At 38.9% G+C, this 13,170-nt stretch overlaps 2 protein-coding genes across 2 annotated transcripts in view; both read right to left on the bottom strand.

Annotated features, from left to right (window-relative positions):
• The window catches only part of LOC122361002 (ATPase family AAA domain-containing protein 2-like), a 17,120-nt gene extending 8,523 nt beyond the window's left edge, over positions 1-8,597 (bottom strand). Inside the window, exons 1-24 of the mRNA XM_043261901.1 lie at positions 8,289-8,597; positions 7,689-7,825; positions 7,514-7,566; positions 7,276-7,426; positions 7,058-7,139; positions 6,895-6,985; positions 6,561-6,731; positions 6,341-6,452; positions 5,954-5,977; positions 5,594-5,698; positions 5,238-5,346; positions 5,047-5,162; positions 4,723-4,906; positions 4,553-4,632; positions 4,273-4,432; positions 4,076-4,166; positions 3,453-3,767; positions 3,199-3,319; positions 2,302-2,488; positions 2,031-2,216; positions 1,758-1,893; positions 1,478-1,674; positions 1,218-1,377; positions 476-598 (exon numbers count right to left, since the gene is read on the bottom strand). Coding sequence (XP_043117836.1) covers positions 476-598; positions 1,218-1,377; positions 1,478-1,674; positions 1,758-1,893; positions 2,031-2,216; positions 2,302-2,488; positions 3,199-3,319; positions 3,453-3,767; positions 4,076-4,166; positions 4,273-4,432; positions 4,553-4,632; positions 4,723-4,906; positions 5,047-5,162; positions 5,238-5,346; positions 5,594-5,698; positions 5,954-5,977; positions 6,341-6,452; positions 6,561-6,731; positions 6,895-6,985; positions 7,058-7,139; positions 7,276-7,426; positions 7,514-7,566; positions 7,689-7,825; positions 8,289-8,426 — 3,229 coding nt within the window. The 5' untranslated portion in view covers positions 8,427-8,597. The remainder of the gene's footprint in view (positions 1-475; positions 599-1,217; positions 1,378-1,477; positions 1,675-1,757; positions 1,894-2,030; positions 2,217-2,301; positions 2,489-3,198; positions 3,320-3,452; positions 3,768-4,075; positions 4,167-4,272; positions 4,433-4,552; positions 4,633-4,722; positions 4,907-5,046; positions 5,163-5,237; positions 5,347-5,593; positions 5,699-5,953; positions 5,978-6,340; positions 6,453-6,560; positions 6,732-6,894; positions 6,986-7,057; positions 7,140-7,275; positions 7,427-7,513; positions 7,567-7,688; positions 7,826-8,288) is intronic.
• Positions 8,598-9,089: 492 nt separating this feature from the next.
• On the bottom strand, positions 9,090-12,556 carry LOC122359904 (proteasome subunit alpha type-2-like). The gene is made up of 8 exons (XM_043260124.1): positions 12,408-12,556; positions 11,482-11,558; positions 11,206-11,338; positions 10,220-10,342; positions 9,988-10,069; positions 9,794-9,867; positions 9,650-9,707; positions 9,090-9,372 (listed from the first exon to the last, which is right to left on the bottom strand). The coding sequence occupies exons 1-8, from the start codon at positions 12,446-12,448 to the stop codon at positions 9,256-9,258; spliced, it is 705 nt and encodes a 234-aa protein (XP_043116059.1). The 5' UTR covers positions 12,449-12,556; the 3' UTR covers positions 9,090-9,255.
• Positions 12,557-13,170: the final 614 nt, after the last annotated feature.

Genomic DNA, 13,170 nt, shown 5'->3' with positions numbered 1-13,170 from the left:
CCATTATTATTAATAATAATAATTAAATAATACAAAAAAAATGCAACCCCTTAAATTAAGTCTCAAAACAAAAATAATTTTACACTGTAAAAAGAAACACTGCCAAATAACAACAATAATAATTCAAAACTGGTATCAAAGCTACAGATCCTAAAACTTCAAATTGTACCTCATGGATGGCAGTTTTAAAGGCTCTACAGCATTGATGTCAGGCAGTATAGCTTTGACTGTCACCTGTATTAATTCCCGTTGGACGTGGTGATATCGCTGCTTGTGTTGGCGCTGGTGTAGCGTCTCTACTGGGTGCTGGTTCACTCATCTTCTGCTCTACTGTAGCAGACAACTTTGGAAGCACGTGGTAGTAGGCAGGAGTGAATCGTGACGAGGTGGAGCCTAAAATATAACATTAGACATGTGAGTGATGGCTGAAGTCTCACTCTTATCCACATATGATGTAAAGCAGTGTCAGTGAAACCTCGTCGGATGCGAGACTCCTTGATCTCAACGCAGATCTTTTCAAAGTCCTCATCTAATTCATCTCTGATTATGGCATGCACAGTGTCCTTGAGAGCGCAGGCACGGTGTCTAATGAGCCGATCTATTACAATTAAAAAACAGTTAGTAGTATGCTACAGAAATTACACAAATATTATGTAATTATTCAAAGTACATTTACACACTTGGAAAGTCATCACTAGCTCTATCCCTGAAATTTGACTGGATGTGGCATTGAAGTAAAACCAATGCTGATATAACCTGCACCACAAATTTGGGTATTAATGTTTTAAAGCTGAATGGAAACTATAAACTGCCTACAAACATTAAGGTTGTCGTTTCACCAATGTTCAGCAAATAAATCACATACCAGTCAAAAGTGTATATAAGCTAATCAAATATACAATACAAAAAGTAACCAATCTCTTTATTACTGATAAATGACTGATTTAATCAGAAACAAATGTGAGTTTCAAAAGTCAATGAATCATTGGCTCCATATATGTAATTTAATAGTGATTTAGTGTGTTTCAAGATGCACAACGTTCAACTGCGGGTTTGTTTGGAACTCATTTTTGTGAAATTTAGCAAAAAATAAATAAAAATACTACGTCTAGATGTTAACTAAATGTTAGTTTATTCAACTATTGTATAGTATCACATCTGCAATCATGCAGATATAGAACTGTTTTTTATATTCATAGCTAAAATTCTTAGCCTACCTGAAGGGTCTCTGTCTGGGTTGTATTCGAGGGCATTCTGCCAGATCAGATCCACATCCTGCAGGTAAGCTGCTACAGTTTCGTACTTGTGCAAATCAATTTTGGAGAGAACTGTGGAGAGGTCCATAGGCTGTTTGATGACTGTAGTGTAATCGGGAACCTGTCCGAACCACCCCCCAAAAACACTCCATGAGCACATGGTACTGGTTAACAAATATCAACAGCTGAAAAGTTGGTACAGAAGGCCATCTTCGCCTTACCTCCTCTGTGTCCACAGGCTTTGTAAAGGCCTTGAAGCGTTTGTCCTGAGCGAGTCGATTGGTGACATCCCGCAGGAAGAGGCGGAGTTCCCTAAGTGTGTCCTCTTCCTGTTCTTCTAGCTTCTGCATCTCTTGCTCAGAGAGCTGGCGGGGAGGTGGTGGAGGGGCCATTGGTAACACCTCCAGTGCCTGGAGGACTAAGAAGAAAACAGGAGTTTTCACAAATGTACATTAAAATATTAACAATATTAAAAAACTAATTACAGAAAAGAGTACTCACCTGCATCTCTCTTAGATGCCGGTGGTTTAGAAGCTTGATTTAAAATAAGATCCTCAAAAAATTGGAGCCTCTCTCCCCGAGATGGAAGTGGAACATGGAACACCTCTCCATACTCAACATGGAAAAGGTCCTGAACCTTTAAACAGGTATATTTAATTTAATATTTTAAAAACTTAATCAAAAAAAGTGTTACAAAAATGCAACACAAATGCCATTTTATTTACTCTTTAAACCAAACAAGCTCCAGTACTGTTTATAAAGTACACATGGTACCTCAGGATAGAGCGTGTGGTGAGGAAAGCTGCATGTGGCAAGGAGAAGGCAGGGGCAGAATGAAGGGATGTCCTGCAGAAGACTGATGAATGTGGCCTTTAATGTGGAGCTCACAGTGTCCCACCAGCGCTGAATGTGCGGAATATACAGAATGCTGGGCACGGTTCTCCTCGCCTCACAGAAAACCTGATGTACAATACAGATGGACATTCATTTAATAATTAAGTTTATCCATGTATCTTGAGTTCTACTATAAATTCTGTGTGTTCACCTGTGCACAGGCCTCTTCTGGGGTGGCTGAACTGACACCGTACAACACAGCAACGTCAAGTGTATAAACTGTGAACTTCTCCAGGGTGTGGAGAATAGCAGGAGCCAAGTGTGAGGTCTGACCAGAACCTAATGTCCCACAGAGCAGCAGTCTGGGTCTGAATGAGGTAGGCTGCTGAAGGGCACTCCTGTAATACATGTAATGAAAGAAATGAAGCACACTGATGACATTTTCCCAGTTATCTCATATTTGCTGAGATGCCTACCAACACAGCATTAAAAGGTATCATAAAGGCACATTCCAAATAAAAATTATGTCAAACTAAATAGCAACACAAAGATATTAAAGAAACCTCCTTATTAGACAAATCCTAAAATGCAATACAGCAAAATAATTTCTAAGGATAAGCTGTAAAGTTGGCACTACAAAAACTATTAGCATAATAAATCATTTTTCTTACAATCAGTGTGATAAATATAATAAACTAAGTATGATTGTTAATTTCTTATTAAAATAATAATCTAAATAAAAATTGACATTTACTCCCTTCATATGTATGATTAAGGCATGATTAAATAAACGTTTTGATGATAAACTAGATCTGGTAAGCCGTATTTAGAAAAATAAGACTACAGCCTGTCTTTGAAATCCTTGATTGCATATAATGATATAATTAACAAGGCTTCCTGTGAAGTCAAATCTATCCACAGTGACTGACACAGCATGTAAAGAGTTCAGTCAAGAAAAGGGAAATTGTGTACATGACACTATTCATGTTGGTCTTTAAATTGGATTAAAAATACATTATTTGCCACAATAAAAGAATTGCTTAGAAAATTCTTGTGCTTCCCCATATGCACCAAATAAGCACAGAAGTAACTTGATCACTTTTCTAACCTGCTCAGATGAAGCGCAGATGCAGATGGTCCAGTGTTCTTCTGGGCTTTATTAGTAATGCACACAGAGGACCCCTCATCTTCACTATGTAGTATATCATCCAAGATGCCAGACACACCCTCTAAAACAGAAAATATTTATTTGCATTTATCATGAATTTCAAAATACAAACTTAATTTTTACATTTCTTAAANACATGAATGGTTAATACAATACTATAGAGATTAGTGATAAAATAAAATAGTTGTCTTCACCAGCATCTCTTTTTTTCTTGAGGCCCTGCTCTACATGAGGAAAGAGTCTCTGCAGCATCTCCATAGCGTTATTGAGGGCAGAGCTTAGCAGGGGTTCAATAACAGATGTGAGTGCTTTAGCTGGAGAGGCCACCGCCCTCTGTGAAGCTGGAACTATCTTCCTCATGGCAGAGAGGAAGTCCCGGCCACTCACGCTGATGGACTCCACATCCAGAAGGAGTTTCTGGGAGGACGTATAGATCTGGGGGTAGCGTCTACGCAGGGCACACAGAGCTGCTTCTGAACACACAGCTTTGATGTCTGCGCCACAATAACCTGGAAGCACAGGGAAAGTTTTGACTATTGGTATACGATAAGGGAAGACAGTGCAGTTTATTATGGACAGGATGAGACTGTCTGATGGCTCTCTAAATGGCAAAATTGGAAGTACTAGAGAGTGGGAATACTTGAACAGCAGGATGTTACATAACACTGCTACACAAAACCCAAATACAGCAGGTTCTGGAGGTGTGTTAGACAGCTCAAGCCTGTGTTGGCACTGAGAAAACTGAGACAAGGGTAAGCCGTTATGTGAGATGCACTCATTTGGTCGTTTCACATAGTGGAACAGGAAGAACTCTTACCAACACACTTGTCAGCCAACTCTTCAAGAAACACCTCAGACAGCTGCGGCTCCCACTGCCTAGTATGAATCTTCAAAATATCTTTGCGAGCCTACAAATCAACAACAATGTCTTGTAGGTTACTTCATAACAAAAAAAAAAACAACTAAAAATAACTACCGATTAAGGCAGTCCACAACAGAGCTCCAAACTCTAACCTCTCTGTCTGGTAGGCTGAAGAGAAACTCTCTGTCAAAACGTCCGGGCCGTCTGAGTGCAGGATCGATGGAGTCCAGACGGTTAGTGGCTCCAATAACAACCACCTCACCACGGCTGTCTAGCCCATCCATGAGAGCCAACAGAGTGGACACGATGGAGTCAGACAACATAATCAGAAAGCGTCGTAATAATATTCATAATAATTTCAAACAGTTTCATAACAGGACAGCAAAAAACTGAAAAAACAACCAAACAAAGCACAAACACAGACTAACTCACCTGTGTATCTGGTCTTGCCGGCTGGAGCGAACAGGTGCGATACCATCAATTTCATCAAAGAAAATGATTGATGGACGCATCTGGTATGCCCAAAATAAGTGCCATAAACAAAATTAGCCATTCATGAATGACCTTTTTTAAATTATATTTAAGTTAAGTTACGTTTAAACGTGGGCGACCTGGTCAAACAGGAGACGGAGCTGTCTCTCAGACTCGCCCACCCATTTGCTGAGGCAGTCTGCTCCTTTTCTCATGAAGAACGACACCTTCCTCTCACCTTGACTGCACTCGTTTGCTAGGGCCCGAGCTACTAAAGTCTTTCCTGTGCCGGGAGGGCCGTAGAACAGACAGCCTCTGGAAACACATACCATGCAATCAACATAGGTGATACTTTATTTTTTTAATAAAGCAATAACTCTCATTTTTGCAAACCACCGATCAATCATCCAAACCGGCATTTTAATGTCAATATTTATCAGTATCGCATTGCATACCTTGGAGGCTGAATCTTAAACTTCTCAAAGACCTCAGGGTAGAGTAAAGGAAACACAACCATCTCCTTCAGTGCAGAGATGTGTTTGCCCAAACCTCCAATGCTATCAAAGCGCACCTGCACATGGAAACCTAACAGTCAAACACAGGTCGGTGCATTTTTGGAATTTCAATTCAAATGGCAAATACATACCGTTTGGTCAATTTGCATTGGATCAACATCTGCAAGACTTGCGCCAATTTTAATCCTGTCCTTGTGGTTTCCCAACAAATCCTCCTTCCGTAAATTCATAGGGAGGCATCTACAGGGGAAATGCGTTTACATTTTTCAAATATGAAAAACAACAAAATTTACAGATGATGTCTAAGAAACAATTCTTACAAGAGCTACAACAGAAATAGATTCTCTATCGCATGCACAAAGCCAAGTACAGTTGTTGTATTTCAGAGCTATATGATTGGTTATGTTTGCTCTGCAAGTCTTTAAGCCCAGGTGTCATTGAAAGCATAGCATCTCTCAAATAAAAAGCTCTAACTAAAAGCTTTTACCTGTTTATTGACCTGCTACGACTCTTACTTCTCCGCCTCTCAAATTTCTCTTCATCGGAAGAAGAGGATGAGGTGGAGTCACTGCTGTGAATGGCATGTCTTCTCCTGGGATAAGACATACAAAAGCATGAAAACAATGTATTTTAAATTGCAAAAAAAAACTTCATAGCATCAATATAAATGATAAAAAATGCCAACACCAGCTTTATCCCCAACATATCTGTGCAAAACACATTCATTTAAATGTGCCCAAAACATCTGTGGAATAATTATGTTAGACATGTTTTTTGCAAATTCCCACTTTAGAAATCCTTCAATCATCCACATGCAGATGTGCAACAGAAAGGCTTCAAGTCTTACCCATCAACCTCATTTCTGCTACAACTACAGCACAAGAAACACACACAATTGAGTGGAAACACACAAGTGTCTCTGAGATTACAAAGACAAACAAAGACAGTGCAAAAGACAGACAAAGACAGTGCAAAGTTGGGATGTGCATTACTAATACTTGACTATTCAAAGTTGGACTTTGGGTGACGAAGCAAGTTCCATTTGCACTGTTTTTGTATACAAAGTATTTAACCACTGCATTGTACTTTTCGTGCAGATACATTTTTGAAAGAAAACCCTGTCAAGTCAAGTCTCAAACTGATACCTAATTATCCAAAACTTTGCTCTTTTTTGAAAACTGGATTCAATTACATTGATGAAGAATTTGGAGGAAAGCAGCTGACTAGTACTGACCTGGTGCCCCTCCTGTTGTTGTATAGGCTCCTAGGACTTGAGGTACTAAATGTATATCTCCGTCTAATTGGGGTGGAGTGGCGCTTAAAAAATATGCTCTGCTTTTTTGGCTCTATAATAAAAAATATATTAAAAGCAAATGATGAAACAGCACATGAAACAAAGAGATTATCTAATTACATTTCAATGCATGGTCTGTTTAATGTACTATGACACCAACCATCAAGAGGCGCCTGGTAACGCACAACAGCTTTTCTTTGTCTAAACTCATAGCGCTTTCCATTGTCTTCTTCGTCTTCATCCTCATCCTCTTCGTCTCCCTCATCATTTTCCTCTTCCTCACCTTCTCCATCCTCCTCCTCCTCCTCCTCCTCCTCTTGATCACTATATTCTGGAAATCAAATACAGGTTGATTTACGCTTGCAAGCACATCTGGGACTAACATAAATGTTTTTTTATTTGTTTGGGGCTGGGATTCAACAGTAACAGAACCACTGCTAAATAACGGTGAAGTAAACACTGATTCAGGGTTAATGGGTTCTTGATTCAGTTACCATTCTCCTGGTTGTCTGAACTCTCTTCTTGTCCTCTTACTGAAGGTTTTGTGATCCTCTTCCTTTTTGTCCCAGAGTAAATTCTCAAATTCTAAAAAGAAACAGAGACAGCTGAGTGAAGCCCTGACTGAACACAACAGTAATGAAGGAGTCAATGACACACCTCCTCCTCACTGTCTCTGCTTCTCAGTCTCCGACGCATCTTCTGCATGTCATCCATCTTCTGAAGTACAGCCTCTGCAGTGCTAAAATAGACAAAAACAGCCTATTAGAGCTAAGAATTGTGTAAATATTCACATACAAAGTTTGAAAGTCTGAATACAAAGTTATATATAAATTATAAACATAAAACATGCATTATTAAAAAAAATGAATGCATACTTTGTGATGAGCCTGTCATAAAGGACCGACTGTTTCCTAGTGTCGAGTTTATATCGTGTGATTCTGGAACTACGTCTCACAGCACTGTCTTCTTCTTGCCTTTGAATCCGAGCACGGAGGTTTCGAGAAGTGGGAGTTGACTCCATGTCATCTGAAAAAAGAAATGGATACATTGTTAGCAATATGAAAATCAAACAAACTGATGTCTAATGTTTATCAAATACTCTAACGTGCCCACCTGTGTGCTCATCTGCCGATCTCTCTCCCTCTGCCTGAAGTCTCGGAGATTTTCTATAATAACAAAATAAATAATAAAATACAAAGATGAACAAATAACATGTAATAAATTATAATCGATGGTTAATGGCTAAAGAAATACATGAAGACAAGAAATGAAAACATGACACTCCCACCTTAAATGCCTCCCACTTTTTTCATCTTTTGGAGGAGATTTGCTTGTTTGTCCATTCATATCAGCAAATGTTACCATATGTCTTCCTCTTTGAGCTCTGCTCCTCATGTTGTTTTCCTCCTTTACAGTCAAAAATCCCTAAACATTTATTATGCACACATCATAGCAGTGTCTGACATGACATACTTACATGAAGGTATAATTATTTGCACTTTGCACCACATTACTATTTGCATGCATCGTGTAACAGCGAGCCATAATTTACTTTGCCAATGCAAGTTAATTATTTCTTTTACTTGCCAACTACCTATCTACAGAAATGAAGATCGCATTTTCGAATCATAAAATACTGCCGCAGGCATGCTCTATACACATTATTACCGATGTATACACAACGTAACATTGTACGTCAACTTATTTGTTCTGGTTTTGTAAACAGTTGTATTACTTTAACAGGTCGCGCGCTCATGCAGTCTACACACAAGCATCTCGCGCTCTTTTAACAGCGGACTTTGTTTTGCCACGAATATTTTACCGTAGATAAACAACAACAAAAACAGACTAACATATTAGTACTTGTAAAGAAGAGGCATTAACTCACATTAGCCGGACTGTCCTCGGCGCTTGTTAAACTGTCATCGTGGGCCTTTTTCAGCCGCGCGGACTTTCTCTGAGGCGGGTTCAGAGAGAGAAACTCCGAGCTGGAGTCCATATCACCGTTACTGCGTAACATCACCATCTTTTACGAGGCTTTTAAGACCCCCAGACCATACGCCGTCAAACCAACTTCTAAAAAGTTTTTGTTAAGCTTTTAATACGTCAAGTACTTTGAACGATAACGTATCGTTTTGAAAACGAACTCCGCTCCTCCTTGATTTCTGGCGCCACAAACGTCACTTTCAGTCAAATGACACAACGCAGGATACGAATGCGCTGGCGAGACAGAAACTAGAGCCGTTTAGGCCAATAGCCGCTCTAATAAAAATGTTTCTTGTTCGAAATATAAATTTGAAATTCAAATGGGTATGATTACACTATAGAACAGATATTTCTGTACCTTTCACTGACAAAAACCTTGAGGCTTTTATACGGTTTTGCGTAGGAATACTGCTGGAAAGGAGTACCGGCTCATTTTTGGCGCGCCATAAGTGACGCGGCGCTCGAGATTCTGATTGGTTGACGGAGGCCAAACCTCCTGATGAGCTTGTTTTTGTCCCCTCAAACACAGAAAGGAGATATACTCTCACCGCAGCACACACTGATCCGTCAACTACCCATTTATAACCATCATTTCAAACGAAAGTTAAAAGTTATAAAACAAAATGTTTAGTATCCTCAGTCATCTTTTATGCAGTTTGCTCATATCTACAACACTGCACAGAACAAATGGGAACAGTCCAAATAACTTCAAAAGACTTGTTTATTTTTTCCTTCAGTAGGAAAGAAAAGCAAAGTATAAACAATACAACTTTCACTCATTTCTACGCCTTTACATGTCTCGGACTCATGAATAAGTACTTATGAAGTTGTACTAGTGAAAACGACAATCAGTGCTCAATCTACAACTTTTAAGCAATGGCGGCTAGATAGTCTTTCACCTCCGCTGGAGTCAGTCGCCTAAATCCTGCTTCATTGCAGATTCCCACCTCAATGTTGTCCTCGGTCATTTGACCTTCAAAGCTTTCCTGTAACAAAAGCAGTCCTAATTAACATTTTGGGTCTAGCTTGCTTGTCACCAATGCACAATGAAAAACAGCTGGATAAATAGATTTAATTACTATATGGAAACAATACTTTACAACGCAACAGTTCTGCTGCTACCAAATATTTTAGTTTAGGAGTTTAAAAGCGAATCTTGCATTGGATGCCATTATTATTGGCGCACATTACTGCAATTAACAGAACTTTAACAAACATGGATGGGATGTATATTATTATAATATAAAATTGCATCAATATTACCTTAAGAGTCAGAATAGCAGTGTGAATTGCATCTTCCAGTTCCAGATCCTCATTGTATCTAAAACAGGAAAACGAAACAAATGAGATGTTGTACGTTTAGGAATACCAAAAGGGTGTTACGGTTTCAGTTATTATGTTTTATACCTTTTTTCAAGGAATGTTTTTCCATTCACATAGTTCTTCCCCATCGCGGTAGCTTTCCATGCAAAGTACGCTCCTTAAACAGATCAAAGTCTTATTTATTTTTCTAATACAGCACAGTAAAGAGCTTACTTTTTAAAGATTACACTAGTAAAGTAAATGCAATTAAATAACGGCAAGGTGAATAGCAAGCACACCGAGGGGTCTGACTGGAAAAGGTATGGACGGTCTTCATCCCAGCCAGCAATCAGGAGTGACACACCGAACGGCCGAACACCCCTGTGTCAAAACAATAACATGAAAAAAATCTGCATGTTATGTCACTGTCAGGTATGTTGTTTTAAAATTGGCAAAAAAGCCGTTTGTAAGATAACTTCCAGAACAACTGTAACAGTGGTAAACGCTGCAATAGAGACACATCAAACATACCCCGATTGCGTATACTCCTGCATAACAGAAGCCACTCTCTGAACAAGCTGGCCTGTAGGAATAGGCTCCTGATAGACCAGAAAGTACTGCTGAGCCAGTTTCCGTGCCCTTCTCACCAGAACCCTGCAAGCATGATTAAAAACCCATTCTCTCATTGAGCATCTTATCTTTGCCATACAATTACAACATGAAAAATCAGACATTTTTACTGAAAACGGACTCAAAGAGGCAGATCGATTTGTTTCTTCATCAAAATAGATTTGGAGAAATTTAGCATTACATTAGTTGCTCACAAATTGATCCTCTGCAGTGAAAGGGTGCCGTCAGACTGACAGAGCGAACAGAGGATAAAAACATTGCAATAATCCACATCACCCCAGTCCATCATTTAACATCTTGTGAAGCAAAAAGTAACATGTTTATAACAAACAAATCCATCAAAGACGTTTTACACCTCAAACTGTTCTTCTCGGCTAGTCCATAAACCACAATATTGCTTTTGTGGTTGACAAAGTTGGTCTGGTCTGAATCAGCAAAGAAATCTGCACAGATCGGGCAATGTTTACAAGTGAAAAGAGTCTAAAACTACATTTTAATGTGAGAGGACAAGCAAAAGATGGACTTCATCCGAAAGAGTGTAATTATGCATTGTTACTTGACCATTAAAAATTAAAACAACATAATAATAGACTACACTTACTACATACATGCAGCTTTTTGCTTCACAAGAAACTGATAGCTTGGAGTGGTACGGATTACTTGCGGATTATTGTGATGTTTTTATCAGCTGTTCGGACTTTCATTCTGACGGCACCCATTCACTGTGATGTAATGACACATTTTTCACACACTTTTGGGAGAACCATTCTTCAAATATTTTTAAACATTAAAACAGTAGCACTGAATGTCCGCTACACACAAGACTGCCTTACACATGCTTCATCATTATTATATAGCATTTGTTCAAGCAGGCTCTAAATTCATACCTGTAGTCTGGACCCATGCCACTGTAGACCATACCAATGTGTTTGGTTATGGGTTCTACTTTGTGAACACTTTGCTCATCATACAATATTGATTTCTGCTTCTTTTCCGTAGCAAGAACAACCCCATTTGAAGCTGTGAAAATGAAACGAGGTTAAATGGACAGTTCGCTGTTATATAGACACAATTAAAAAAAGCTCATAATAAGCATATGCTAAATACATAGTTTTCTAAAATATGCAAAGTTAAGACGCACGTAATATAAGAATGTTACTAACCTTTTATTCCAACTGAAGGAGCACCAGCTGCTACAGCTGCCAGAGCATACTCAATCTGGACCAACTTCCCTGAAGGGCTGAAAACAGAAAGATGTGATTGTAAGAAAAGTATATTTTGGCTAGGGCTAATGTTAACTCTTATTAACTGTTAAAATATATATTTGTGCTGTATTGTTACTCTACCCGGACTTTAAATATGCAAATGAGGCTTATTAAATATGTAAAATAAAAGTGCTACAGCCCTTATAAAAATGCTATACTTTTACATTGCCACAAAATTCTTTAGTTATACCTTATTATAATAAAACAAAAAAACAGTACTGATAATTATAAACTGTATGTTCACGTGCATTCAAGCGTTATGTACACGAACGGCTTCCCATCATACACTGAAAGTGAAAGTAAAGCAAAGTTCCAAACGCAAAGAAAAAACTGGGCCCAGTCTGCCTTTTAACCACCTACGAGTGTTGAATTGGTTTCTTAGGGATTCGTATGCGTTTCGTTTACTCTATTAACGAACGCTGATGCACATGAATGAAATAAGCTCTGCATCACAAACACAGTGACTCTGCATCAGCGGCCGGGAAATGATTTAAAGCGTTCTGATTGACGGAANATAAGCAAAGTTCCAAACGCAAAGAAAAAACTGGGCCCAGTCTGCCTTTTAACCACCTACGAGTGTTGAATTGGTTTCTTAGGGATTCGTATGCGTTTCGTTCACTCTATTAACGAACGCTGATGCACATGAATGAAATAAGCTCTGCAGCACAAACACAGTGACTCTGCATCAGCGGCCGGGAAATGATTTAAAGCGTTCTGATTGACGGAACGCTCGCCACAAAACCCGAGCATCGCGATTCGCTAAAAACACACTCGTTTGATCTTCACGATCACACTGGATATAACAAAGTCGAGATGTTTATTACCTGAAAGTGGTGAGGGAGAAACTGTACCCTCTTTCTGCCATGGCTGTGTCTGACTGATGGGGAAGTGACGTCACGCGCTTAATTGATCTGATTGGCTGAAAGAGTTACCTAATGAATTGTGGGTATTGTAGACTAAAGATAAGTTCAAAATAACTTTGGATGCCACGTTTTATTTTACCCGCTACCAACTAAATCCATGTAACAATTAAAACACTTGTTTGTTTCATCGTATATTTTGGAAATATTTCGATCACACCTGCTTAGAAATAAGCTTAATTTTTATAACGCTGTACTACAAATCCCAGAATGCACGGGTACAAACAAGGCGCATGCGCTGGAGGAATTTTTTGAGCTATGACCGTGAGGATGTTGGGTCTGTACATGCTAAACTGATCTGAAATAAAATACCACATATAATGTCATTATCAGGTTTTCTTCAGTTTGTCGGCCGCTCTCTGCAGCGTCTGGAGCTCCGTTTAGCGCAAGCAGCGGGATTTGACAACCTCGGTGAGTAAATCTACTGCAATGTCATGTGTTATAACGTTACACTCTTTCAATCATATCACTATACTTACACTTATATCACAATTAAGCTTAATTTAATTAAATTTTTCCCTTTGACCGACCATTCTATTGTGATATTAAATGGTGTTTGTTTTGAAAGTCATTATCTCTGTTAAGTAAATGGCTCAATGAGACTCATGGCAATCTGTTGTGTTTTTAAGGGGAAGTACTACAGGTCGAATAGAATAAAAAGTCTCTT

This window comes from Puntigrus tetrazona, chromosome 16 (genome assembly GCF_018831695.1).
Source record: "Puntigrus tetrazona isolate hp1 chromosome 16, ASM1883169v1, whole genome shotgun sequence".
Lineage (NCBI taxonomy): Eukaryota > Metazoa > Chordata > Actinopteri > Cypriniformes > Cyprinidae > Puntigrus > Puntigrus tetrazona.
Note: the sequence above shows the minus strand (reverse complement) of the source record. Positions and strands in the feature narration are given on the sequence as shown.

Coding starts and splice junctions, on each gene's coding strand:
- LOC122359904 (XM_043260124.1), bottom strand. CDS start 12,448: ATGGCAGAAAGAGGGTACAGTTTCTCCCTCACCACTTTCAG. Junction 10,343..11,205: donor GGCATGGGTCCAGACTACAG/GTATGAATTTAG, acceptor TCATGCTTGCAG/GGTTCTGGTGAGAAGGGCAC. Junction 9,708..9,793: donor AAAACATTCCTTGAAAAAAG/GTATAAAACATA, acceptor TTCCTGTTTTAG/ATACAATGAGGATCTGGAAC.